This window comes from Volvox carteri (genome assembly GCF_000143455.1).
Source record: "Volvox carteri f. nagariensis unplaced genomic scaffold VOLCAscaffold_66, whole genome shotgun sequence".
In the NCBI taxonomy this organism is placed as follows: Eukaryota; Viridiplantae; Chlorophyta; class Chlorophyceae; order Chlamydomonadales; family Volvocaceae; genus Volvox; species Volvox carteri.
The window spans coordinates 560411-576108 of record NW_003307609.1 but is presented as its reverse complement, the minus strand read 5'-3'; the positions used below and the strand labels follow the sequence as shown (position 1 = coordinate 576108).

Below are 15698 nucleotides of genomic sequence, written 5' to 3'. Positions count from 1 at the left end.
GTGCGAGAACGCTGCTAAACACGTAGCGCCCTGGCCCCACATGCTATCGTACGCCAGGCAACTGGCCGACCGTGCCGGACAGCGTTCTGGCTTTGCGCTTTGGCTTAGTCCCGGAAACTAGGAATTTAGAGGCTGCATATCGTGATTATTATGCACATCGTAACCTGAAAACAACGGTTGTCAGGCAGAAAAGTTATAGGTAAATTCAACTGCTTTTGACCATGCGACATGCCAAAACATGTGAGCTGAATCGTGAATAGTATTGTGAAATAGAATTCTCCAACGAATGGATTTCAAACGCTTCCGACATGTGGTGGAGCTGTCGTCACGCTAAACTGCACCGAGAATGTTACAGAGCGGCAAAGTTAGGCCGGCGCCGCAGACTGGGGATATGGAGTTTGACTTTATGTTTGCAGGTATGGCTATGCATAAGATTGCGCCCGACAGCGTTGTTACCTTGACGGGCATGTGCTTTATGGTGCGCAGATGCACAGCCCCGTCCAGATCTTCTGCATTCGTTTGAAGCATTAAGAAGTCGCCGAAGTGTTCCGCATGGGTTGTACGCGGATGCAAGGTGCGAGTCGTCTGGGTCATGCGTTCGATGTGTGTGTTCAGCTTTTATTCCTGAAGGGGTTGCCGGTGCGTAGGCATGGTCAACTGCTGGGCCCGCGGACGCTACCATCGTCCACAGCCTTTGCACCAGCTCCCCGCAAATGGCGTGTCGGTGGCGCATCTGACGACAGCGTTCCAGGCTACGCTCATGCACACCACCGATCCCACGACGGAAACGACCAACATCGGCATCACCAAATCACGCCCCCATCAGAACCCATCAATACTGCCACTCAGCCTGCATCTGCCGATTCAACAGTCCCGGCCTCGGCATCTCGGGCACTTGCAGTCCCGCAGCAAGCAGGGCACCAGAATCAGATGCGATCCAACGTAAACAGCCGGCGGACTTCAAGCTTCATCGCCAGTAGCTCACGGCCTGAAAAGGAAAAGCCAACGAATGCGGCCCCAGCGGTGACTGGTCCAACAACGTCGATCAACCGTAACCGAGTAACAGCCAACGTCGCACCTGTCCAAGCTCAGGGCCGCGACTTGAACACAGCCACCTACCAGCACGCCGCTCCTGCTCTGGCTGCTCCTACCGCTGCTACGGCTGTGAAGTTGAGCACGGCAGTGGCGACGGTTGTGCCATCTGACATTGCGCGCAACGACTCCCCCGCTGCGGTTGCCGTCGTCGCTTCTGGCAGCCGCGCTGCAGTGACGGCGGGTGGCACTATGCGCCGCAGCAGCGGTCCGCAGCCATCTACGCAATGGGACCCCCAGCACCACCACCAGCAGTGCTATGTACAGCAGCAGGAGCACCAGCAGGTGCGGCAGCGGCAGCCCTGGCAGCTGCCAGGACGACAGACAGCCTCGAGAGCTAGGACAGCTCCAGTGCAAACCGTTGCCGCTGCCGCTGCTGCTGCTGCTGCTGCTGCGGTTGCAACAGATACGGGCGCTGCCGGCACCGATACGGCCGCGACGAAGCACTCACACAGGACCTCGGCCGCCGCCGGCGACAGGGCGCGGCAACGGAGCAAAGCCACTTCCCAGAGGTCGTCGCAACAGCCTCTGGCGTTACAGCAGCCGCCGCCGCAGCAGCAAAGCATGCCTTCGCACGAGGGCACCTTAACGCATGGGTACAAGCAGGATATGCGCCTGGGGACTTCACCCACAGGGCAGAGGCAGGGCGCTGCTTCCACAGCACACGCGCCCTTGGGAGCCGAGACGCACGGGTCTGCGGCCTACACCACAGCGGATATATCCGGGGCCGCGAACTTACGGCGTCAGAAGCTGGAGGTGGGTCACTCCAGACCGCATGTACCCCCGGTACGGGCATCACTAACCGTGGTTCAACCCACCGTTTTGACCAACGGTGTTGACACTTATTTCCTTTTCTATTCCAAAAGGAAAGGAATCCGACGTTAATGCTGCGTGTCGCGCGCCACTTATTGCTGGCTGCGGCTGGCTTGCTCTCCTGCGACAGGCGCTGAAGGCTCGTCGCGCGCGCGCCTCTCCCGCTGCCGCTGCTAGCCCCGCTGCTGTGGTGCCGGGCCCGATGATAGCGGCGAGCGCCATCGCAGGTGATCTGGTAAGGAGGCAGCGCAGCTGCGTCGCGTAGCTACAGTCTAACGGTTTAAACGCTAAGAGCTAACGGTTTTAACGGTTTATCCGTTAAATGCATGGCATGGCTGACGGTCCGAGACAGACGGACAGACGGGCGGACTTAAACGTTGTGCAGTGCGGTGTAGACACGGTCATTCTGTTAGCGATTTAGGGCGGACCTGACGATCGGGAAGGTGTGGTGACTTTTACCTTCAAGTTGTCCTGACACCTGTACGAGTTGTTGAACCTCGCTACCGAACCCGCAACCGAACCAACCGCCACTTCTGTTGTTATCCTCGCAACATCGGCGGCCTCGCAGGTCAGCATGGTGAGCTATGCGGAGGAGCACCAGCGGGCCGTGCGGGACCCCGCCTGGAGCCGGTCCACTTCGCTGTCTCCAGCCAAGTCACCACCACCACACCACCAACACCAACACTACCATGGTGCGGCCTCGCAGTCCTCAAAAAGCGTCTCATTCTCATTCTCGCTAAGCCATCTCCACTAGATGCGAACAAATTGCAAACAAACTCTTCCATCTAAGCACTTCAAAAGGTCGTTTGTGACGCCTCTACGGCGTCACAGACCTAGAGACGCGGTTTTTCTCCCACCGCGAATTTGGCATGCATGGACCGCCGGGCTATGTCGCCGGGCCATCTCTGCGTGTATCTGCACGTGACCTACCTGTGAAGGGCTTCCTTCCCAGCGGGAGTTGTGGCCCCCTCCGCACCCCACATGTGGAGGCGAACTCCACGTGAACAATATAAAAAGTATGGTTAGGAAAAGAGAACGTTCCGAGTACGGGACCCCCGACCGGATTGTTGGGCTCTGCACGTAACCCTGCGGCCCCCGGATCCCGGGTCCGTTGCGGGCCCGTAGCGGACACTCCGTGTCACTGCATCAAGGACGGGTCTATACCCGACGGGTCCTTGTGTTTTTCCCTTTCCTCAGCGATACACAGCACTCCACTTAGGCACGGCACATCCTGGAAGGCGGGCCCTCCTCCTTTACCCCCCTGGTCAGGACGCATGCGCTGTGGGTCCTCATCGTCGCAGGTCAGGTCCCGCGCGGCCGCCGCTCGCCTTCTCCGCCACCACCACCGGGCTATGGCTCGCCTCCACGGGACGCACGCCGCGGCGGCGGCAACGGCGGTGTAGGCAGCGCTGCTACAGCTGCCGCATCTGCGGGCGGCATGCGCCCCGCGGCCGTTGCGAAGATGCGCTCCCCGGATAACGGCACGCAGACGGATCCATCAGATCTGGATATGTCCTCATTGCAGCAACGACAGCGGGCCCATTACCAGCAACACCATCAGCAGCAGCAACAACAACAGCACCAGCAGGTGCTAGTGGATGAGTTGCGGCCTGCAGGTCGGCTTTCCGCCGGGAAATCCCCCCCTGGAGCTGATGGCGCAGGGGCTGGCGTCTGGGCTGCTGCAGCCTCGGCGGATGACACGCGAGGTACGCGGCTGCTGCTACTGCTGCTGCTATAGCGGCAGTGGTTTGGGCTGGATTGAAGTCGGGCTGGCGACCGTCTGTCTTGGGGCGGTAGTTCGCCGTCGTCTGGGGAACTTTTTGTTTTGGCTGGATGTGGATCTGGCTGGACTGGACTTACAACATGACGTGAGGCGCGTGCACCTGGAGCGCATGGAGCCTACAACTTGACCTTAAGAGAGAGCGCGTTACTTTGATCTGTTAATAAGCCCCTCTACCTTCACATGCACATCACCGCACATGCATACGATTGGCCCTGCACCTTTCCTCCGCAGCTCTGCGTTTTTTATTTATAATGGACCACGAAAACTATACACACACACTCACGCACATGCATATGATTTCCCCCGTCCTCCCCATCGGCTCTCTCTCCCCTTTGCCGTCGGGCCGCCAGACCTAGCCGACCAGAGTCAGCAGCAGCGGCAGCAGCAATCCCCCCACGTCACGCGCCCTGCGTCTTCCCGCCGCCAACACGCCGCCTCCCGCGATTCCTCCGCCACTGCCACTGTGCTGGTGTCCAAGTCCGCGGTAGGTGCCGCTGAGGCGGGTCCAGAAAGCTCAGCGCGGCGCCACAGCGGAGACAACAGCAGTCAGCAGCGCCGTGACCAGAATCATTCGGGGCGTCCTGCGGATGATAAGCTACTGCCAAGGCAGCAGCCAGAGCAGCCGCAGCAGCAGTTCCCGCAGCGCGACAGTGAAGGGAACAATCGGCGGATTCGCATGGCTGAGATGGTTCGGAGGTTCCGAGAGGAGCCGGTGACGGTGCTGGCGGAGGACGAGGAGGAGGAAGAGGAGGACGAAGAAGAGGAAGGGGAGGGAGCAGAGATGCCAGGGGCCGGCGACCGGGTAATGAAGGGTGAAGGAGGCTCGTCGGATGGCGCGGTGGACGGCGACGCGGTGGGTGGACGGTTTTATTTCCTCACACGCAAAGGGAAAGAAGGTCTCCCAACACGCCTTCGATCAAAAGATTTTTTTGTGTCGTGTATGCGGAAGGGGCCTTTCTACGACTTCCTTTCCTCAGCTCTCTCCCCCTCCCTCTCTCCTCTTTCCCTAAATTCCTAATCGCTAATCGCCGATTTCCGCTCAGCATCATCCTCCACTCCTGTACTCCCTGGCCCCATGCAGGACCAGGACCAGGACCAGGACCACCCAGTGGACGACCTGGCTGCCGCGGTGCTGCAGCGCAGCAGGGCGATGCTGCGTGAGCGCGACGCCATACAGCAGCGCATTGAGGCAGCTCTGTCCAAATTCGGAGTTGCCAGCGGCGCTGGCGGTCCCAGCGGTGCCGGTCTGTTGCAGCCGCAGCCGCAGCCGCAGCCGCAGCAGCAGCCGCAGCAGGACTTGCGTTCGGGCCTGTCAGCCGCTGCACCAGTGCGAGATCATCCACACAAAGAAGGAGAGGGCCCACGGGGCTCCTCTCCTAGACCAGATCTGGATCTGGATCTGGGTCTCGGCAAGGATCGCAAAAGTACCGCTGGGAGGAGTTTTGGAAAGGGCTTTGGTGAAAACGAGGGCGTTGGGCGGCCCGGATACAACGGCGGTTCTCGTCGTCATCATCATCGTCATCATCCTGATGATGGCGATAATGGCGAGGATCGCTACATGGGTGAGAGCCAGATGGAAGGTGGAGGTGCAGCTGTGGACGGCTGCGTACAGGGCTTTAGATCTGACGCGGCTCTATGGCACCAGCGGGTGGGGTCGGGATCAGGAGGCCTTGGAGGCGCCGGAGGCGGCCATGGCAGTGGCAGCAGCAGCAGCAACAGCTGTACGGGCAGTGAAAGCAGTGGGGAGGTGCCGGTGGGCGCGGCGGATGCCAATGGTGGCTTAGAGGGGAACACCCCTTTGATCCGGCGGCAGGGAGCGACTGCTACTGCTACTGCCGCTGGGGCTACTGCTACTGCTACTGCCGTCGTTACTGCGACCGAGCGACAGGCGCCTTGGAGGGAGCGGCTGGTAAGGCAGTAGCGAGTCACCACCAAGCGAATCATTGTGTCGTCGGGGATATCACCCGGATAGGGTCCGAGGTGATGTGTGCGTTGTGGTTTGAGGTTTCGCATGTTCGCTCCACTTGCGGCGGTCCTTGGGGCGGTACCGGGGCTCCGGAGCCATGCGCGTTGAATGGCGGGCTGGCCGTTTTCTTGACCCTGCCGGTGCTGTCGGCGCTGTCGCTGCCGCCGTCTCCGCCGCCGGTGCTGTCGGCACTGTGTCGCTGCCATTCGCCTACCTACCCTTCCGCTGCCACATCTCTCCCCGTTGTCTGCAGAGGGCTCTGTTGGCGCAAGCAGGCGTGGATCCGGCGCCTGCTGCCGCTCCGGCCTCGCCTTCCATTACCATGGCCGGCGGCGTCGGTGGCAGCGGTCCCTCTCTTGCATCCTTGTCGCCTACGACGTCGTCGCCACTTCCGCCGCCAGGATCATCCCCCCGCCCTGGGTTGCTCTTAAAGCGAGGGGAGGCGGTGCCCAACGACCCTCTGCAGGCCTGGCGACAACTCAGGCAGCAGCAGCAACAGAGAAGCCCTGTAGGGTTTCTTCCGGACTTGTCCGCCATGGCAATGTCCTCCGTCGCTAATGGGCCAGCGACAGGATCACCTTCCGCGTCGGCCGCCGCCGCAATCGGGGCCCACGGCGGCGGCGGGGCCCAGCAGGAGCTGGTCGTTCGGTTCGATGGCACCCTAGGGACCCACCTTCCTGGCGGCTTCTCTGCAGCTCGTACGGCCCTGGCGGACTGGCTGGGTCAGGTGTCTGGCGCTGCGGCGGCAGCGGTGGTGGCTGGCCGCTGCGTCGGCTCTGGTGGCCGTGACAGCGGGCTGCCTGGAGGCTCCGACGAGCCGCCCCGTTCTGGTGCGGTGGCGTCAGGTCTTCGTGCGGCGGTAACGGCGGCACCTGGGGCCTTGGCGGGCGCCGCGTCAGGTTTCCTAGGCCTCAGCGGCGCCGGTGGTGGCGCCAGCGGTCACAGCTGGGGTGCGGGGATGGCGGCAGTGGGGCCAAGCTTCACGGCTTCCGCCTCCGCTGCCGCCACCGATCCGCTGGTTCCATCCGTGGACGACCTTCTGGCGCGCCTAGCGCAGCGTTTTGGCCTGGTGCCCGGCACGGCGTCACTGCCGTCTTCCAGCAAGACCGCGTTCGGCTCCGTCGCTGGGACATCCCCGGCGTCGGCATCAGCGGCTCAAAGTTTGGGCGCCGTACTTGCGCCCGCCGCCGCTGACGCAGTACATGCACTTGCCGCGGCGGCGACCATTGCGTCTCCTGCACCTCCTATGACGTCACCAGACGCAGCGGTTATCCTGCATTCCTGTGTTGTTAGCACAGCCGCAGCCACGAGCGGCGCTGCGGCTCCTTCGGCGACCTCGGCGGCTGCTTTCAGAGCTGCGGGCGGTGACATGGACAAAGACGAGGCAAGCTGCAGTAGCAGCACCACTGGCGTCAGGCGAGCTGCCGCGCATCAGACGAACGGCGGAACGGCTTCCTCGCGCCTGTACGGCCCTTGTGAGCCCTTGCAGGTGCCGCCGCCGCTGCCACCGCGGGACGCTGACGCTGACGCCGGGCCCTGCGGGGAGCCTGCGCCGCAACACGCCGGTGGAAGGCTGGTAGAAGTTGCGGCTGTGGCGGGAGCGGCGGCGGCGACTGCATCAAATGGCGTCATGTCGGGAGCAGCCGGCGGAGGTTCCCGCCGTCTCGCCGACGCGTTTGAGGAGGCTGCAGTGGAAGACGCCGCCGTGCGACGTGCCGCAGTCGGCCAATACGTCACGAACCCGAAAGCGCCAGTGGTGGCGGAAATGGAAGAAACTGAAGTGGCGGTGGAGGATGTGGCGGTGGAGGATGTGGACATGGAGCGGTCAGGCAGCCTGAAGTCTGATGACGAGGCCGCGGCGCCGGCGGTAGCTTCGGCGGCATGGCCCGGCTGGCTGGCGGCGCTGGGCATTCCGAGGCCGGTGGATGCGGCCTTGTTGCCCGCGGCCTTTCGCGACGACGGCAGCGGAGGCGGAGGCAGCGGCGAGTCGGAACGTGGCCACGATGCGGCTGGGGCTAGGGCTCGGGAGGCGGATGTGGCACCTGAGTATGTGGAACCCCACGATATGGCTTTGCGGGTGGTAAAGGGCAATCCTGACAGTGCTGAGGCGTCACTACGTAAGAGCCCAGGAGCTGGCGGAGGCAGCGGCGACGTCAGTGCTAGCGGCTCGTTTAGTCCCGCTTCATCACCCGGCTCCCGAGCGGTGGTGACGGCAGCAGCAGCGGTGGCAGCGCCCACAGCGACGGCGACAAGCAGCGCGACGAGTGGGACGCGTGATCACGGGGCTTCATCCTCTCGCGTGGCTTCACCACAGGCGGCGTCGGGGGACGCGGCGCCCGGCAGTAGCGCGTCGGCCGCCGCCGACGCTGAGGTCGGCTTCTCCACGCCGGTATCGCTGCGGCTGCTGAGTACGGACACACGGGGCGCGGCAGCGGCAGCGGCAGCGGGCGGCGACTTCGGGCCCAGGCCGACGGCTTTTACGCCCGTGTTGGGTTCGTTACTGGACCTGGCGGTTGGGGGCAGTCTCTTCGCGGATACGCCGCCTACGTCCGCCAGGAGAACACACGCACAGCCCCGTTCACATTCGCATCTGCAAGTGGATCTGGGTCTGGATCTGGATCCGGGGGGCCACTGGCCTGGCGGTCCTGCATTGCCGTCGGGGATTACCCAAAACGGCGAGGGGGAGGAGGGCGGTGGCGCGGTGGGCGCCGGCGGCGGCGACGACGTTGGCGACGGCACAGGCCGTGTTGTTGACAGTGCCGATGGTGACGTCATGCAAGCCTTTATGCCCATTGCGTCGCCTGAACCGGTGGCAGCGGGTCTTAGTCCCTCACGGCGCCGGCGGTTGGTAGGCCGTGGCGGCGGCGGCGCCGGTCGTTGGGGCGGCGATGAAACTGGTAGCAGCGGCGGTGGGGCCAGCCCTGGCGGGCTGATGGTACGGGTTCCCGGTGACGTATCCAGGTGGGAAACATGCTTGGGGGGGTTGGATGCGATTGCTAAGATGCACTCCGCGTGCCACTCCGACCTTTCATCCAGCCATCCCCCTGAGTATTTGAGCTCCAGTGGAGAACACGCCACTTGCCGCCCCACTTGCCGCCCCATTTGCATGGTCCGGCCGGCCGCTTTGCCAACCCCCCCCGATGCCCACGCGTCGTGCACTCCCCGCTGCATACATATATACATACATGCATACATACATTTATCACATACCTGCATGCTCGAATCGGTGGGGGCAATGCATGCATGTACGGCTCCTTTGTTTTCCCCCGGAAACCGCTGCATTCCCGCCGTGCTCCGTTCGGCTCCTTACTATATTATTCGGTCCTTGCCCTCGTACCACCCGCACCACCCGCATGTATTGCCACCACCACCACCACCACCACCACCGCCGCCGCCGCCGCCGCCGCCGCCGTATTGTAACCTGTGTCTGTGGGCCCATGCCACCTTTCCTCTGATGGGGACCTTTCCCGACCGCCGGACAGCTCCACACCTTTCAGCAGCATCGCCTCCTCCGGGGGCTCCCGCTTCGCCGCCATCCTACACCACACCGTCACCGCCGCGCTGTTCGGCGACAGCCCTGTCACCTCCCTTGAGGTCGGTGGCGACAGTAGCAGGTTCAGCACCACCGCCGCCGGCGGTGGTGGTGCTGGTGGCGGCAGCAACAGCAATGACGGCGGCAGCGGGAGGTTTGCCGCGGCCGCAGCAGCAGCAGCAGCAGCGGCGATGACTGGCCGGGAGGATGTGGGGGCTGCGGTGAGGAGGCGGTCTGGGAGTGTTGAGCGGGAGCTGTCGCCGCTCGGCCGAGGGAGATACGCTGCCGTGGCGGCAGGGGAGGTGCCGGGGAGGATGGCGGAAGCCGGCTGTGACGACCCGGCAGATGCACCACCCGGAGCATCAGCAGCGGGCATAAGCAGGGCAGTCGCCGCCGCCGCCGCGGCCCGTGGGCCCGCTTTGCAGCACGGCGCTGAGACTGCTTTCGTGATGCCGTGGTTGCCTGGAGCGGAGAGAACGAGTAGTAGCTGGGACCGCGACCGCGACCACCACCTCCGGCCGGCCGTACCGCCGGCCGTACCGCTGGCAGCGGTGGCGGGAACGCTGCGCGAGGCGTCAATGGCGAGCATTGATCCGCATGAAGGTGTCGCCGCAGTGGCCACCAACAACCGGGAAACGCAGGCGGCGGCGGCTGACGCCGGCGGCGGCGGCGTTCCTGAATTCAGGGGCGACGGCAGGTGGTACACTGGTGTCCATCTGGAGGCCGGCAGCAGCAGCAGCAGCAGCAGCAGCCATAGCCGCAGCCATAGCGAAGATGGCGCCCTAAGGCAACGCAGTGCCAGCACCGTGGTTTCGGAGGTGTACGAAGAGGACTTTGTGGAGCCCAGTCCGCAGTCTTCCGGGTCCGACATCTCCTTGGGCGCCATTGCTGCTGCTGCTGCTGCTGCTGCTGCTCCTGCGGCCTCCGCGTATGAAGCTTCCTCTTCTCCTCCTGCTGCTCCTGCTGCTTCCGCAGCGGGTCCTCTCTCGCCTCTGACGTTTGATGACAGACGGAAGGGATCGACTGAAGGTACGGGGGCGCCGTCGACAGTACAGCAGCGCTTGGGTTGGGAGCGCTCCAGAGATGGTGGGGCTACTGCTGCTGCTGCTGCTGCTGCTACGGCGGCGGTAGCGGTAGCGGGCCAGTTACACAGCACGCATCACGTTAGTGCCCCACGAGGCGAGCCGCTCAGTGCCGCGAGCCGGTCTGCCGCGCGGCCGTACCAAGAAGCCGCGGCCGCTTTCGCTGCCGAGCTCTCAGGCGATGTTTTGTTGGGGGTCTCCGGCCTCACATGCGGCGATGCTGGCAGCGGCAGCGGCAGCGGCAGTGGTAGCCGCAGCGGCAGCGGAGATGGCAGCGTTTGTGGCGTCAGTGTCGCCGCGGCTGCCGCCGCTCCAGCTGGCGTGGATATTTACGCTGCGACCGCAAGAATTGCCATGGGCGCCGCCGCCGTCCCTGCCGATGGTGGCAGCTGTGGCGGTACGGCATCCGCGTCTGCCGTGGACCATGGCCCCGCGGCGGCCTTGTCCTCCACCGCTGCGCCGCCAGGGCAGCATGCGGGTACGGAAGGCAGCGGTGCCTCCACCGACGGGACGACGGATCCGTCGTCGCGGGGACAGGAGGCAGATCGCTCCAACTCCTCATCCACGGAGTCAGTGTACGATTTTGGCGCTTCCGCACATCCAGTGTTGTACAGTTTGGACATTGAGGAACTGCTAATGCTCGGCGCATCGCATCAGGATGCCACAATTGGCGGCGACTCGGTCAGGTCGTCGGGAGCCGCCGCCGCGGCCGCGGCGGCAACGGCGGCGCTGGCGGCAGCTGCCGCCGCTCGGGGAATGTCAATCCCCGAGGCGGCGGCGGCGGCGGCGGCGGCTGCCGCCAGCGGTTCCTTCGAGATTGAGATTGATCCGGTGACAGGGGAGAGTGGCCTGGTCTTTATGGTGGATGATCCGTTGGAGGCGATGTTCCTAAGCGGTGGCGGTGGCGGCAGTAGCATGCCGATGGGTCGCCGGGTGCCGCCTGTCATCATTACCGAAATCGGCAGTAGTGATGAGTCGTCGTCGTCGTCATCATCGGCCGCAGTAGTGGCGGTGGCGGCAGAGGACGGCACAGCAGCGGAAGCCGCGACATCATCACCGTCATCTCGCGCGGGTGACGACGAAGGCAACGGCCGCAACTTGGGCGGTGCGACGGCTGCTGCGACAGTAGCACCCAGTGCTGCCGCTGCCACCTCCGGGCTCATTGGGCCCAGTCGCGGTGCAAACGACCCACGGGTCGCGACCCATGGGTCCTTCCCCGGCCCCGCCAGCCCCGGGCATCTCGCGGCCCTCTTGCCTTACCAACGGAACGGGGTACAGGTAAAGGAAGGACAGCAGCATGGCGTGCAGCGGCAATGTGACAATGTTTCGCCGCAAATTCGGCAGCCATCCTCGCCACCCAGCACTAGCAGGAACACATCATTCCGTCCATCAGACCACACGGCCATGGCGCAAGCACCACCAGCACCAGCCGCAGCAGCAGCCGTTCCGAAGCTCGGTAGCGCCATTCAGCTGGCCAAGGGTCCGAACCCGGGCGGCGGAAGGCTGCCGCCGATCCGCGGCAGCCCCTCTTCAGCTACTGCTACTGCTACTGCAACTGGCGCTGCTACTGCTACTGCTACTGATATAGCAACTGGCGCAGCTACTGCTATTGATTCTGTTGCTACAGCGACGGCTGTGAATGCTGCTGCTGCTGATGATGATGATGATGATTTTGCTCGGCGGGAGGTTCTCGGGATGCGGCCGTTAGGGACGCCGCAAGGCACATCCATGCACTCGCCGCTCCATCTGCAACCCCAAGATGCAACGAGGGCGCCACCGCTGCGCCAGGAGGAAGACGCGTGGTCCGGGAAGCAGCAAGAGCAGCAGCAGCAGCAGCAGGAGCAGCAGCAGCAGCAGCAGGCGGCACATCAGTCGACGGGCGTGAGGGCGCACACGCGGCGGTCGCTGTTCCTAGATGCCAGGGAAGAGGATGCGACCCTGGACCAGGACTTGGGGCACTTTCAGAGCTTCCAAAGCCCAACTGCTCTGGTGCTACAGCAGCAGCAGCAGCAGCAGTGTCAGCCCGACAGTGTCGATAGCCTGTCACCGCCTGCCGGTTCACATCAAATCCAAGGCTCTGCAGCGCTGACAGCTACAGCCAGGGCCGCCGCCACCGCTGCCGTCGCCGCCGGCGCCAATGTTGGCCCCCTGGCTTCCGATGCTTCCGGTTTCATGCAGCAGCAGCCTGAGGCCGCATGGGGGAATGGTCCCACGTGCACGGCTCAGCAGCACGCGGCTCGCCGTACATTCGATGCCGTACCGTTCCCTGTGGGAGCGCCATCCCAGCAGCCACAGCGGCCTGAAGATGGCGTCCATACGGACCTGACAGCCGGCCAGCCAACAGTTCACCACTCTGCCTTCAACGCCGCGATGCAGCTAGGACAGCAGCAGCAGCAGCAGCAGCAGCAGCAGCAGCAGCAGCAACAGCAGCGGCAGAGGTCCGCTGTTGTAGCAGGAGAAGCATCAGCAGTGACGGCGGCAACAGTCGTGGCGGCGGCGACGACAATGGCGACAGTGGCGGCGGCGGCGTCCTCGTTTCAACGCCCCTCATCCGCCAGCCACACTTTGTTATCTGGGTCGTCGACTCTCCATAGTTTGGCCCAACCAGCGCTGCCTTTAGGCTCCATGCACCAACCCCAGCCACAGCCATCGCAGCCATCGCAGCCATCGCCGCCATCGCCGCCGCCGATTCAACCACTACCCCCGCCGCAACGACCGGATGGCTCGGGGAAGGTCCTGGACGGCAGAGAGGCGGCTGCCGCAACGGCCCCTCCTGGAAGACGGACCGGGCATCCGGATGAGTACATGCCAGCGCTACCGGCAGCGGCAGCAGCTCCCCACGGCAGCCTGCTGGACTTCAATACCTCCGTTTCACTCCCGCCGTATTCCCAGTCCTGCTTGCAACCTCTGGGTCGTCAGGCGCCGTCAATGTCCGTGGCATACCCAGGCCCCCTGGGCCAGGACCCACATCAGCAGCGCCTGAGACCGGCGGCGGCGGTGGCGACGGCAGAGGCGGACAAAGCGTGGCCGGGGGGGGACCCTGAGGCAGCCGCTGAGGACGTGATTGTGGCGATGCTCAAGCGCAAGATGGATGCGTGCATGGACAAGCTTAGGTGCGTCGTCTGTGCTTTGTTTCTTAGCCTCTACGTCTTTGGGAAGGGGGTATGCGGGGGTATTACGCAGTGGTATTTTTTTCTTTATTACTCGTCATCACGTGCCCAGCGGCCTCTACCAACTAGCGGCCTCTACTTACCTATCGGCCGAGCCTCTCTCCGTCGCCTCGGCGACACTGCAGGCCCCACACTGCGTAGTAGGCTCTCGTGTGCGTTGTCCCCGGCGGCTACCGCACCACCCACATGCAGGCACCGCCACTGTGCGTATCCTCCACTGTCGCTCCACCTGTTCCTCCCTCCTCGGCGCCTTTCCGCCTCCTTCAGGTCGCTGGAGCGCGACTTACGACGGAGTCCGCCACCACCGGCATCGCGATGAGCAGGTCCCTTCCTCTTCAGAGGACGCACCACCGGCGCACACGAGATTCTCTACGTTGCGGTGGACAGCAGTGGCTTTGCAAGCCTGCCCGCCTTCTGATTTAAAGAGGTTTAGATAGGGACTGGGACTGGGACTGCGACTGGCGCACGCCGCACACAGCACACCGAGGCCTTTTCGCTTAGCCTTGGCGCACACGCCGGCTAGCTGGGGAGCCGCGTGATTCCGCGCCCTGGCTGGCGGCCATCCTATGGATTTAGGATCTAGTTCTGGATTCTTGGATATGTTTTCCACTTTGTGTGACTATGTAGAGACTGCAGGCACGCTTTAGGTGTACGGGGAGAGGAAAAGGAAGAGGGGGACGGTGTCCTGCCAGCTGGCATGGTTATGACGGCTGTCGGGATGGGAGCAGCAAGGGTAAGTTTTTGTTCGGGGGCTTCGTAGGACACACGCACCTTCCGTCCTGTGGTGTGCATGTTATCAGGTCTTTGACTATTTTTCCCTCCCTGCGGTATTGACCCGTATTTAATAATGCGCGCGGCGTGTTTGGCCAACTTCGGGCGTCCTTGTCGAGGCCCTTTGGTCCCAGAGCGTGATGAAATGGATGGAATGTTGCGTCAATAGATTGGTTCAATATCCTTGGTGCGGGGAGGAATTACTTTTTCACGACGCTTGCATTGGTGCAGCGCTCGCCGGATAGGCGCCACAGATCCACTACTGTTTAAGACTTGCGCGTTTGGAACGTAAATTTCATCATATATGCCGGAAGCCATATTCCCCTCCAGCCGCTGTAGGTACGCGCAGCGCATTTGGGCGGGAGTACTTCGACTCGAGGGCTGCTAGTTAAGGCAACTGAAGCATAACGTTGCCAAAGCAGGCTACCAAAGCCGCCTTGTCGATTTTGTTGCTGTTGTTCTGCTGCCACATGATACAGCAGCAAGGAAAAAAAGGATGAAATCACTACATTATTGCATGATAATGGCTGCAACGTATAGAAGTGCTGCATGGGATTGCGAGTCTTCGACAACGCTTCGACACGCACGCATTTGATGTTGTTTGATGTGTGAAACAGGGGGATGTATCTTCGCCCGTGGCAGCTACCCTGCGAAACCCTGCCTTCCCCGGTATTTCGGGGCACCATCATCCAGTCACCCTAGTTAACTTCTCAGTGGATCGCTCAGGTTCCGCACCCACCACCAGCATCCAATGGAATCTGCCGGGTCGATAGCGGCCCAACTCCATTCCTGGGCGGCTCGCAGGTTGACTTTATCCCAGGTCACTTAACTATTGGGTATCGTCCATTAACTACTGGGTATTGATCCCGGGTTCCACCGTCCATTAACTATTGGGTATCGATTCCGGGATCTCCCGGGGGCAATGGTCGCGCCTTACCAGTAGTGCCAAACCCTAGTAGTTGTTTGATGTATGTTGCGGGGTGCAACATACATCAAGACATTAACTGAAGTGTAGTTTTGGGGCCAAGAGCGCAATGCAGTTGCCAAAGCTCGTTACCGAAAACGTGCTCGCCTTATGAGTGTAGCGATATGGGGTATGTGAAAAGCTGGGATTGCCGAGTAAGTCAAACATTACATAAACTAAAATAGCCCTTGGGCATGTGCATTATGGGCAGGGCAATAGCCTTTAAACATATTACCAACATCAATGTTTATATATCAGACTTACAAACCGGATGACGTTTTGACAGGAGTGTATTGACAAGGCAAGTAACTAGGGAGAGTGCGAGTTCCGGGTCGGCTGCTGGACAGAGCGTGGACAGGGGCGAGGCTGGCGCGGCGGCTGGATGGCGGCGGCTGCACTGAGAAATGTAGGGGGAGGGTTTGGTTACGCAGGGGCCCTCGCGCCCACAAAGGGGATCGATGCGAGTGGAGATGAGATACGCAGGCTGCGTCGTACCCGATCAATGCTGGTAGCGCCTGCTCATCA

At 62.6% G+C, this 15698-nt stretch overlaps 1 protein-coding gene across 1 annotated transcript; it reads left to right on the top strand.

The window, feature by feature from the left end:
* Window positions 1-552: 552 nt before the first annotated feature.
* Window positions 553-13757, top strand: VOLCADRAFT_97962 (uncharacterized protein; the record flags this gene model as incomplete). The annotated part of the gene is made up of 15 exons (XM_002956882.1): window positions 553-574; window positions 902-1377; window positions 1633-1848; window positions 2036-2140; window positions 2474-2597; window positions 3207-3611; window positions 4039-4541; window positions 4770-5441; window positions 5908-8615; window positions 9137-9248; window positions 9612-9894; window positions 10162-10215; window positions 10735-11201; window positions 12909-13381; window positions 13706-13757. The coding sequence occupies 15 exons, from the start codon at window positions 553-555 to the stop codon at window positions 13755-13757; spliced, it is 6672 nt and encodes a 2223-aa protein (XP_002956928.1).
* Between the last annotated feature and the right edge of the window lie 1941 nt (window positions 13758-15698).